The sequence below is a fragment of the Trachypithecus francoisi genome, unplaced genomic scaffold (genome assembly GCF_009764315.1).
Source record: "Trachypithecus francoisi isolate TF-2019V2 unplaced genomic scaffold, Tfra_2.0 Lachesis_group18, whole genome shotgun sequence".
Lineage (NCBI taxonomy): Eukaryota > Metazoa > Chordata > Mammalia > Primates > Cercopithecidae > Trachypithecus > Trachypithecus francoisi.
This window is the reverse complement of record NW_022681463.1, coordinates 1,122,523-1,133,438: the sequence shown is the minus strand read 5'-3', so window position 1 is coordinate 1,133,438 and position 10,916 is coordinate 1,122,523. Positions and strand designations below refer to the sequence as shown.

The window sequence follows — 10,916 nt, the reverse complement described above, 5'->3', positions numbered from 1 at the left end:
AGGCAAGCCCCTCAGCGGTGAGCAGCGTCCCTCTGGGCCTGACCCCTGGCACCTCCCTGTCTGGCTGGGACTTGGGAGGCCACAGGGACCGCTTCTGACCACCAGGTGTCGCCAGCACTGGGCAGGGGCCTCCCGGGCAGCCCCAGGCCTGTGGTGAGGGATACAGGGCGGGGTCTTAGGGCTGCCCCAGCTCCTCCTGTTGTTCTAAGGCCCCAAGATCTCAGTCCCTGGACTGGAGCGCCCTGGCCCTTCAGCCCCTAAGGAGCACTGACACGGTGCCGCTGCGATGCGGAGGAGGGGTGGGTGCCTGCTGGGCAGAGGGGTGGAGACACCCCAGGTCTGAGTCTGCCAGTCCCAGCTCTCCACCCCTGCAGGGCTGGGGGCAGAGGGAGCACAGCACCTCTCCTCGAGACAGACCTGACCCAGCAAGGTCTCAGCCTGGCTGGCTGGGGCCCCGCCCCACTACTCCTGCCCTGAGCTGGGGTTCCCCTGTCTGTGAACCTGATGGTAAGACACTGGTCCCACCCCACCCTTCCTGGGTGATGTGAAGATTCCAGGTGTCTCGGGACTCCAAGAAGGAGTTGCTCAGTGCAGACTGGCACCCTGGGCAGGCTTCCTAGAGGAGGCACTGGGATTTGGGTTGGATCTTGCAATGTAGATTCAATGAGGATGATGCCGTCCTCCAAAATGTCCTTCTCCTGACCCTGTTTTCTTTGTTAAATGCAACTTGACACTTGACTGTCAAGACTCAGTTTGGTGTCACCTCCTCCAGGAGGGCCCCCCTGACACCCCTGACTCCAATCCCCCTTCTTTACCCAGAGGCCACCATTGTCCGCTCATGTGTCAGCCTCCCTGGTTGAGACTGAGTTCTTGAGGGTGGGGCCTGGCCAGCTTGGGAGCTGGGTTGTATCTGCTAACCTTGCCGGCTCCTCCAGCTGCGTGCAGAGCTCCAGGGAGGCCACTGGGCCATTCCTAAGGAATGCTGGATCCCAGGCCCCTGGGGTCAGGGTGGAGATCCCACTCCAAGGGGGCTGGAAACACCCCGAGCCCTACCCCTCCCCCCTGATCTTCAGGTCATAGTAGATATCATCGAGTACCAGGTACACCTTCACGGAGTAGAGGGTCTCCTCGTCGAACTCCAGCAGCGAGATGCAGAGCTACAGGGCCTTGAGGTAGAAGTGCTCCGCCAGCTTGCCATGGCCCAGCAGGTGGTTCAGGGCAGCCAGCCAGTAGTAGGCCACGTGCTCATTCAGCCGGTCCCCTGGGGTGCAGGCCAAAGGGGCAGGTGTGAGGACGTGGCTCCCTGGGGCAGTCAGGCATAGGCCCCTCAGGAGCAGGCGTGCAGACCCTGGGCAGCACCTGGCTTGCCTCCAGTCACCTGTGGTCACTTGGGCAGCTCTGGCCAGTCCCTTCTGGGTTCCCAGACTCACTTTCCCATCTGTAAAGCAGAACTAATAAGGCCTGCCCGTGTCTACTGTGAGGCTGTGGCAAAGTCGGACTTGGATGGCCCAGCTCTGTGCCTACACATAGTCACCTGCCTTTTGTTCACTGGTTTTAACCAGGGGAGCCCAAAACCCATGCAGTCCAGGTGCTCCCAGGCACCCCGGCTCCACGCAGCCCACAGACGTGACATCCGACTCCTCCTGGGTGTGTCACGATCAGAGCCCCTTACCTTGGGAAGTCACTGTGTGCCTGAGCTCCAGGTCCCCCCACAGTTGTGCAAACCCACCTAGGCTGTCTCTGATGTCCTCCCCTTCGCAGGGTGAGTGCTGTGGAGCCTGCATTCAATACATTCCTACACAGCTGCACACCTACTGTGTAATGGGCCCCAAGGCACCAGGCGTTGGGGCATGCGGCCCGCCCAGGGTTCTCTGTCTCTGGAGGAGGACAAACGACCTGGCACAGCACCAGGGGATGCCCGGCCTTAAGGGGCAGGCTGCTGGAAGGGGAACTGGGATTTCATCAGCCAGAGAGTTGTGTGGTTGATGAGGGTGGAAAGGGCACAAGACAAAGGGAATGTGCCACTCAGCCTGGCACATACAGGGACCGAGATGCCTGGCATGTCTGGAAGGCACAGGGCACACTGGGTGGCCCTTGTGGTCAGCAGCGGCAAGAGACAGAGGAAGCAGAGCTCAGCACTGCGTGAGAGACCTCGGGCTGTGTCGCACGGCCAGATGGGGAAGCCAGCTGGGCAGATCTGCCTGCCTGGATAGGAGACCAGGAAAATCCAGCAGCTGTTTCAGCTCCTGCCCTACAGACCCAGAGGCTCGGCTCTGGCAAAGTGTGGATCCTGGCAGGGCGGGGACTCAGGGGACTTACCCAGAGTGATGCTGAATTCTAGGGCCATGTGGCCAACCTCCAAGCCCTCCTGGGGCTCCTCCAGCATGGCCAGCAGCTTGTTGCACAGCTGCAGCAGCGGCTCCGCCTTGAGGTTGCCCATAGTCACTGCCAGAGGCAGGGCCCGGTCCTACCACACAGGCAGGTGGGGTCAGGTTTCCCGCAGCACCCACCTTGACAAGCGCCTTCCTCAGAGCTCAAACGTGCTTGGGGCATCCCACAACCCAGTTACCCCTGCACCTCCGCAGAGCTCTGTGCTCTGGGATAACGCACGGTTCAGACATCCAAGTTGGGGGTTGAAGAGTCACCTGAGGCCCATCCAGATACACCTGGCAGCCTCAGACCAGCCTCTCCCACCTGTGCACCGGGGGTCTGACTGGGGGGAGCCAGCACTCCTCTCTGCTCTAAAAACACATTCATCTGTGCCCAGGGCTGAGCCACACCATGAGCTCAGAGGAAGGGAGTAGCCGTTCCCGCTTCGGGGTGCAGGCAGACTTGGGCCCTGGCCCTGGGCCTCCCACTGACATGCTGTGTGTCCTTTGACATGTCCCTGTGCCTCTCTGAGCCTCAGCTTCCTCATCTGGAAGATGGGGACAGGACTTTCCACTCATGGTTGCTTGAGATCATCAGGTGCAAGGGTAGAGCCATTGCCATGTCCACGGCCCAGGCATTTGTCCCGGGCAGGGGCACAGTCAGTATCATTCCCTGTGAGACCACTGGGAAACGAAGCATGTGCATGGGTGACCTTGCCTCCAGGTGGGAGGCTTCTGCCCTCCAGGTGTCCCCCTGAGGCCCACCCACATCAGCCCACAGGCCAGCTCACCTGTAGAAGGACACAGATTTCTCCCGCTCCCAGGCCTCGTTGAAGAAAGATGTCTCCAGCTGCCTCAAATGGCGCCAGCCCCAGGTTGAAGTCACCTGTGTACAGGACCACATTCTGTGCCACCTGAAAGGAGCAGAAGTTCCCTCAAGACCCACACCTGGTGAGGTGGCCACACCCACCTTCGCCAGCCTCCTTCCTCTCACACACTGCAGGTACGCTTGAGGACAATGAACTAATGCACTTGAGTACCAGGAGATGACTGAGCAGCTGCAGCCCAGGAGCCCGACATCTGTGAATCCTATCACCAGGGATAGCCCTAGCCCACCCCCCGCACTCAAACAGTCTCCGTGGCCCCCAGATTGCTGGCAGCCCATCCCCTAGTTCCTTTCTGCGTTGCCACATCCCTGCCGCAGCTCAGGGCCACACATCAACAGTGTTTGTGGGTGGGCCTGGTCCCCTTTTGGCCATGAGCTCTTGATCCTTCTCCTCAGCTCAAGGAGGTATACAGCAGGTGCTCAATAATGAAAGCTTCACCAGGCTCGTGGGCTTCACAATTTGTTCCAGATCACACTGTGTTTGGGAAAGCCTCTGAAAACAGCCGCTATGATAGATTCGTTTTGTAAGGAGAGGTGCCACGTGTCGCTTGGAGCACGTTCTTCTGTGTGTTGAGTGGTCCCATCTTTGAGCATGTGCTGCATACCAGCAGGTCCTAGGCACTGTGAGGGGTCACGCCTCTGCCCTCAGGGAGAAGATGCTGGCCACTGGGGGAGGATGTAAGGGAACCAGTTGGACGGAGGGAAAAGGCACACAACAGTTACTCAGCAGTGGATTAGGAATGAGTGGATGGATGGGTGGATTAGGAATGAGTGGATGGATGGATGAGCAGATGTATAGACACATGGATGGATGGATGGGTGTGTGGATAGAGGAATGCTTGAATGGATGGATGGACGGATGGGTGCGTGGGTGGTTGGAATTATGTGTGTATGTGTGTATGTATGGGTGGGTAGATAATGTATGTACATAAGGATGGATAGATGGTGGATAGACAAATGTATGGATAAACAAATGGACAGATAGATGAATGGATGGATGGATGAATAATGGATGGAAGGAGGAACGGGTGAATGGATGGATGATGGATGGATGGAAAAGTGGGTGGATGGAGAGAGGGACAGATGGATGGAAGGATGAATAGGAGGTGAGTGGATGGATGATAGAAGGATGGATGAATGAGTGGGTGGATGGATGGTGGATGGATGATAAAAGAATGCATGGATGATGGATGGATGAATAGGTGAACGGATGGCTGATGGATAGATGGAAGGATGAGGAGGCGAGTGGATGTAGGATGGAAGAATAAACAGGTGAATGGATGGATGATGAAAGGATGGATGGAGGGATGGATGAACAGGTGAATGGATGGGTGAATGGATGGATGGACAGGTGAATGGATGGATCATGGATGAAGATGGATGGATGAAGAGGTGACCAGATGGATGACGGATGGATAGAAGGATGAACAGTTGGATGGATGATGGAAGGATGGATGGATGGACGAACAGGTGAATGGATGGACAGGTGAATGGATGGATGATAAAAGGATGGATGGGTGGGTGGAAAGATGAGCAGATGAATGGATGGATGGATGGAAGGACCCACAGGTATATGGGAAGATGATGGAAGAATGGATGGATGGAAAGATGAACAGGTAAACAGATGAATGGATGGGTGGATGGACAGGTGAATGGATGGATAGACGGGTGAATAGATGGATGATAAAAGGATGGATGGATGATGGATGGACAGATGGACAGAGAGTGAACAGCACAGGGGCCCTCCTGCCTCCCTTGCCACTCACCTGGATGTACAGGTCCACCAGCTCGCTCTCCCGCAGGATGTAGTAGATCTTCCCTGCATGCAGCCAGGCATGCGCCTCCTCTTTCTTCTGGAGGTCAATGAAAATCCCGACTTTGTTTGGTGTAGTCCAGAGTGGATCTGTAGGCCCTGGAATCAGACGCAGTGTCAGAACAAGGGCTCTCATCCTCCTGGAACCAGTCTGCCTCCTCCCGTGGGTCTGGTGACAGATGAATCTGGAATGTGGGGACTGGGAACGGCCCTCTTGTGTGTGCAGTGTTCTGTCCTTCCCAGGCTGCTGGGAGGGCCAGGGTGAACACACACAGCATGGAAAAGATGAAGGACATCCTTCTGAGGGAATCGAGCATCATGCTGCCCTGTGGCAGGAGGAGTGTGCTAGTCCATCTCCCCTGCCTCCCAGACATGGCCTGTGTCTTCTCTAGACGCACCAGGAGCCGTTAGTGTTCAGAGGCTATCTAGGTCGATGGTTCTCAAGGTGTGCAGGCATCAGTCACGCGGAGGCCTGTCTGTATAGCTTGCTGGCCCTGCCCCCATAGCTTCCGGCTCCACAGGCTTGGGGCAGGCCCCAGAACTCCCGCTTGCCACAAGCTCCTAGGTGATATAGATGCTGCTCTGCTGGTCCAGGGACTACACTGTGAGAAGCATGGCTCTAGCACACCGACCCATTTTCCTTCTGTGAACCTGAGGCCAAGACTGGAGCCAGTCTCCCGGGTCGCCATGGAATCTGACGACTTCACTGCTCTCTCAGTTAAGTCCAACACTCGAGGGGCTGTGACTGCAGCAATGTCACCAGGCCCTGTGGATGGGGTGGCCAGGGCCATGGTTACCCCACCAGGTCAGGATGTTCCGGGGAAGCCAAGCGGGCCACATATGGGACGTGAGACCTTGAAACCCTGCCCCAGGGAAGCAGGTGACACAGTTGCCTCTGTCTTCTGTGGGAGAGAAGCCACAGGTGGCTGCTGTGGTCACATTTAAGGGGACAGATGAAGGCCAGGAGGGAAGACTCGGGGCAGGCAGAGGTCAGATGACAAAAGCCACCATAGTAGGAAGAACAGCCCAGAGTGCACGTACTGCCTCTGCTGGGGTTGAGATGACCTTTTACCCAAAAAGCGAGGCTCAAGCTGGGACTCACGAGCCAGCAGCACCCCTGGGACGACCCCAGACCCACCAGCTCAAAGCATCTGATTCCAAGGAACCAAATGATCCAAAGGAAAGGGGCTGATGGGGCCCTGGGCCAGCTTCCCTGTGCCCCTCCCTGCCCTGCCCCCCCAACCCCCTTGTCCCCCTCCACACCCTCACCACTGCAAAGCCAGCCCTCACTGCTCGGTATCCAGGGACAGGTAGAGCTGACTGATGGTCTCCAGGAGCTGCCCCCTTCAGCACCTTGTCGGTCACCTTGCGGGCCAAGGAGAGCTGGAACTCGTGGTAGAAGACACACTGGGCCTCGCTGGGCATGACGACGCTGTAGAAGTAGCACAGCCACTGGACGATCCGCAGCTGGCCTGGGCAGAAGACAAAATGGAAGACGTCAGCCTCCCAGCATCGAAGCGAGGCTGGCTGGGCTCGGAGGCCCCTGCGCTGTGCTTGTCTCTTTCACACCTTTGTGAACCTGGGCCCCATAGGCGGGGAGCCTGAGCTCAGACAGGCCATGTACCTGTACAAGGGCAGACAACGACCACACCGTGACATGGGCACAGCTTGGTGCAGATGCTCATGGTAGAGGCCGGCCTTCTTTACAACTCCCAGGGCCGAGGTCCTGGCCAGGCTCGGCCCCTGCACCAGGCCATCTCTTTCTGCTTCACAAAGGCCCTCTGGTGAGGACCAGGGCCGCCTTCAGCCTGAGCTGAGGAGGCCAGGGGCACAAGTAGCCCCTGTCGCAGATGGAACCCTGAGAGAGCAAAGCCAAGCCTCATGTCTGCCACACATGGCATCATGTTGGGGGAATGGGGTTCAAAGCCAGCCCCTGGTGTTCCCACACATGCTTATCTCATGCAACCAGGCTCCAAAACCATAGGCCCTCTGGCCTCTCCCAAAGCCATGATGCTGGGAACAGTAGAAAGCTTCTGATTTTCTAGTGTCAGAAACATTCCAAAGATTAACACCGGAAACCAGGTACGCCAAATGGACATCTGTCACACATGCCCCCCCCAACGACAGCTGAATACACCGTCCCGTCGAGTGCCTATGGGACATTCCCAATGACAGACCATGTGCCAGGCCACAAAACGAGCCTCAGTGAATGGAGGACTGAGACCAAAGCAGAGGTGTTCTTCAGCTGTACCGGCACGAAACTGGAAATCAAGAGTGAAGGAAATGTGGGAAATTAAAAAATATGTGGAAATTACACACTCCTAAACAACCAGTGAGTCAAAGAAGAGACCATCAGGGAAACTGAAAACTAATTTGAGAAGAATGCAAACAAATGCACAGCCCGGGCCAGCACGGTGGGAGGCCGAGGCGGGAGGATCGCTTGAACCTGGGTAGAAGTTGCAGTGAGCCAAGATTGCACCACTGCACCCCAGCCTGGGCAATGGAGCAAAACCTAAAAAAAAAAAAAAAAAAAAAAAAAAAAAAGCACAGCGTATCAAAAACTCCAAGATGCAGCTAAGGCAGTGCTGAAAGGGAAACTTATAACTGTAAATGTCTACATTCAAAGAAAGAAGAAAAATCTCAAATCAAAAACCTCACCTTCCACCTTGAGAAACTGGAAAATGAACTAAACCCAAAGTGAATAAAAGGAAGAAAATAATAAACGTGAGAGTGGAAATGGGAAGTAAAAATACAGAGAATGGAAAAACAAAAGAGATAGTCAACAGAACCAACAGTGGGTTTTTTGAAAATAATAACAAAATTGACAAGTCTTTCACCAGACTGACCAAGAAAAGAAAGATGGGACACAAATGACTCAAATCAGACACTGAGCACCATGGCTCACGCCTGTCATCCCAGCGCTTTGTGAGGCCGAGGTGGAAGGATCGCTGAGGCCAGCATTCAAGACCAGCCTGGGGGAACATGATGAGACCCCATCTCTAATAAAAATAAACAATGACAAACCCAAGTTTCTAAAATCAGAAATGAAAGAGGAAACATTATTGCCGACCTGACAGAAATAAAAGGATTCCATGGAAACACTACGAACAATTGTACACCAACAAATCAGACCATCTAGACACAACAGCCAAACTCCTAGAAGGACACGAACTACCGAAAGTGACTCAAAAATGACCCCAAGTAAGCATGTGGGGTATCAACCCCACCCTCGGTCTCCTCGACCATTCAGCGCAGGGTGGGGAGACAGGGACGCATGATCTCTATTCCCTGGCCTGCATTTCCAAGTCTGAATCCCCCAGCACCCTGGGGAGGGCCTCGTAGGAGGAGGTACCACAGGCTATTGAACCAGGAGCCACCGGAGGCTGCAGTGGGGGCTGGGGCGCTGGGCTCCTGGAGGGTCTCCTTCCAGTCAGAGAATGCCCCTGGGGAAGAAGCCTGGGTATGAACCCCCCACCCCTCCTTGGGCAGATGTGTGGGACCGGGGCCCCTTCACACGGTCCTTTCCAAAATCTCTTCCCTCCTAGGGCCAGGACTGGGTGTCAGGCCTGTGCTGGGAAATGGGCATATTTGGCCACAGCCCCTGGGGCTCTGGTCCAGGCCACAGGAGGCACCTCTGAGTGGTCTCACTGTGCCATGACAAAACGCTGCAAGGCAGAGGGGACTCAACAGTATCCTTTGTCTCACCCATTTCCCTGGACTCAACTTCCTCATCTATTCTCTGAGGCCTAGATTTCGGACAGCCCTGCCCACCTACTGTCCGTTTACTGCTCAGTGTGCAGTGACTGTTCGACACCACTCCATGGCTCCCCAGTGCTCTTGGGGAAAAGGCCAAGCCACAGCCTGAGGCCCCAGGCCCTGCTTAGCTCTCCAGAAGAGCTTCTCACCATCCAGCACCCAACGCACCCACTCCCAACTCTGCACCTCCCTGTATGAGCCCTGCTCACTCACCCCCGCTCACTCACACCACTCACCCCCGCTTACAACCCACTCATCCCCGCTCACTCACCCCCACTTGCTCACCCCCACTTGCTCACCCCCACTTGCTCACCCCTGGACCTTCACACAGGCTATACCGCCAGCCCCTCCCCCACCACCAGCCCCTTATCCACACCTAGTACTTGACTAAACCTCTCAACCCTCTGGTCCCAGACTAAAGAGGCTTCTCTAACCCGGGGCCAAGTGCTGCCCCGCCATCACGCCACTCACCCTTTTGTGGCTTCTCTGGCCTGAAGCTCACGTTCCCATGCTCAGCACCTGCTTCCCGAGGACCCCACAAGCTCCATTTGTGGGTGGGGCCTGGCAGACTCTGCACGAGCTGCTTTTTCATGAACTGCTCTGTGGCTTTGGGCAATCACCCGCCCCTGTGTCCTCTGTGAAGTGGGATGACAGGTGCGCAGGGCTGCCGAGATACCAAGCAGATAACACAGGCACAAGAACTGGCGTTCAGGGCCTGGCTCATGGAGGGGCCCCAAGTCCCAGCTCAGCAGAGCCTGCCTTGATCCCAGGGTTATGGCCAGGGATTCCCAGCAGGCAGGACTTTCCGTGCTCAAGGCAGGATGGTCCGTGAGCAAACCAGAAAGAGCTGGCTGTTCCCCAGTAGGACACAGAGGGCCTGGCCCTGCATGGGAACTGCCTGTCTCCAGGGCGCTTGCCAACATCCGCTGCTGCTGGCCATGACTCAGCACTTTCGATGGTGGAAAAACCACCACTTGTTTCCGAATCACAAATCCCAGGTGTGCCCTGACCCGAGTGGCCCCAGAAGGCGCACAGGAGGAACTAGGGCACTCACTCTCCACGTGGTCCATCTCCACGGCGACCAGAAGGGCCCACTCACAGTAGCCCTTGCACTGCTGGGCCGGGCCCTGGTGGGTGCAGAGGTGACCCAGCTGCAGGAGTACGTGGGTGAAGTCCCGGCCACACTCCAAACAGGGAAGCCTCGAGAACAGATGCACGGCCTCCAGGAGGTAGTGCTGGGCCAGCCTGCTGGCATCCGCGTGCAGGCACAGGGTCCCGAAGTTGGCCAGCACCACTGCCTGGTTCCTCCACTGGCTTAGGTCCCAAACCACCCACAGGGCACGGTAGTAGCCCTCGGCTGCCTGCCTTGTCCGGCCCGTCCTCTTCAGAGCCACGGCCACCATGTTGGCAATCACACCTTCCTGGTCCTCGCTGGCCACCACTGCATCCTGGACAGACTGCAGAATGTTCAAGGCCACCAGGATCTGCCCATGAAGCACGTGCAGCCAGGCCAGGGCCACCAGGATGTCCACAATGGCACAAACTCCGGCAACAGCACTGGCTTCCACCACCTGCGTCATGAAGGTGATGGCCGGACTGTGGTAGCCATGGTGGCTGTACGGCTGGGCCAGGCTGGCGAGGAGAAGGCCATGCAGAGCCTGGCCTGTGCCCAGGATTAGGGAGGCCAGAGCTCGTCTGAGGTAGTGGGAAGTCTGGGTGGGGAGGCTGTGGGGCTGGAGGGCGTTCTGGAACACCAGGTTCACACTCCTCAGTGAGCTGGCCAGCGAGTCCTGTGTCCTCAATGAGGCCACCTTGACACAGCTCAGCACCAGATAGGGAGGCACTTGCGGCTGTAGATGTCAGCCAGGAGCAGGGAGCAGTCTGAGAGCCACGCAGCATCTGGGGCTCCCGAGTCCCTGTGCAAAAGCAACAGCCGCTCTAGGAAGGACGGGGCCTCCTCGGGCTGCTTGAGGTGCACGTGGTGCCTGGCCAGCAGGAAGCAGGCCCGGGCCTCGGCCTGCAGGCTCTGACCACCCACCGCCCACTGCAGCGCCGGCTACAGGAGCTCCCCATCCGCCTCGGTGTTGCAGAT

At 57.0% G+C, this 10,916-nt stretch overlaps 1 protein-coding gene across 1 annotated transcript; it reads right to left on the bottom strand.

The window, feature by feature from the left end:
- Nucleotides 1-1,157: 1,157 nt before the first annotated feature.
- Nucleotides 1,158-10,680, bottom strand: LOC117063635 (SH3 domain and tetratricopeptide repeat-containing protein 1-like; the record flags this gene model as incomplete). The annotated part of the gene is given in 9 exon segments (XM_033177439.1): nucleotides 1,158-1,303; nucleotides 2,320-2,467; nucleotides 3,175-3,207; nucleotides 3,209-3,283; nucleotides 5,022-5,130; nucleotides 5,132-5,167; nucleotides 6,359-6,411; nucleotides 6,413-6,540; nucleotides 9,879-10,680. Coding segments are annotated over 9 exon segments (1,530 nt in total), but the record flags the coding sequence as incomplete, so codon positions are not given.
- Between the last annotated feature and the right edge of the window lie 236 nt (nucleotides 10,681-10,916).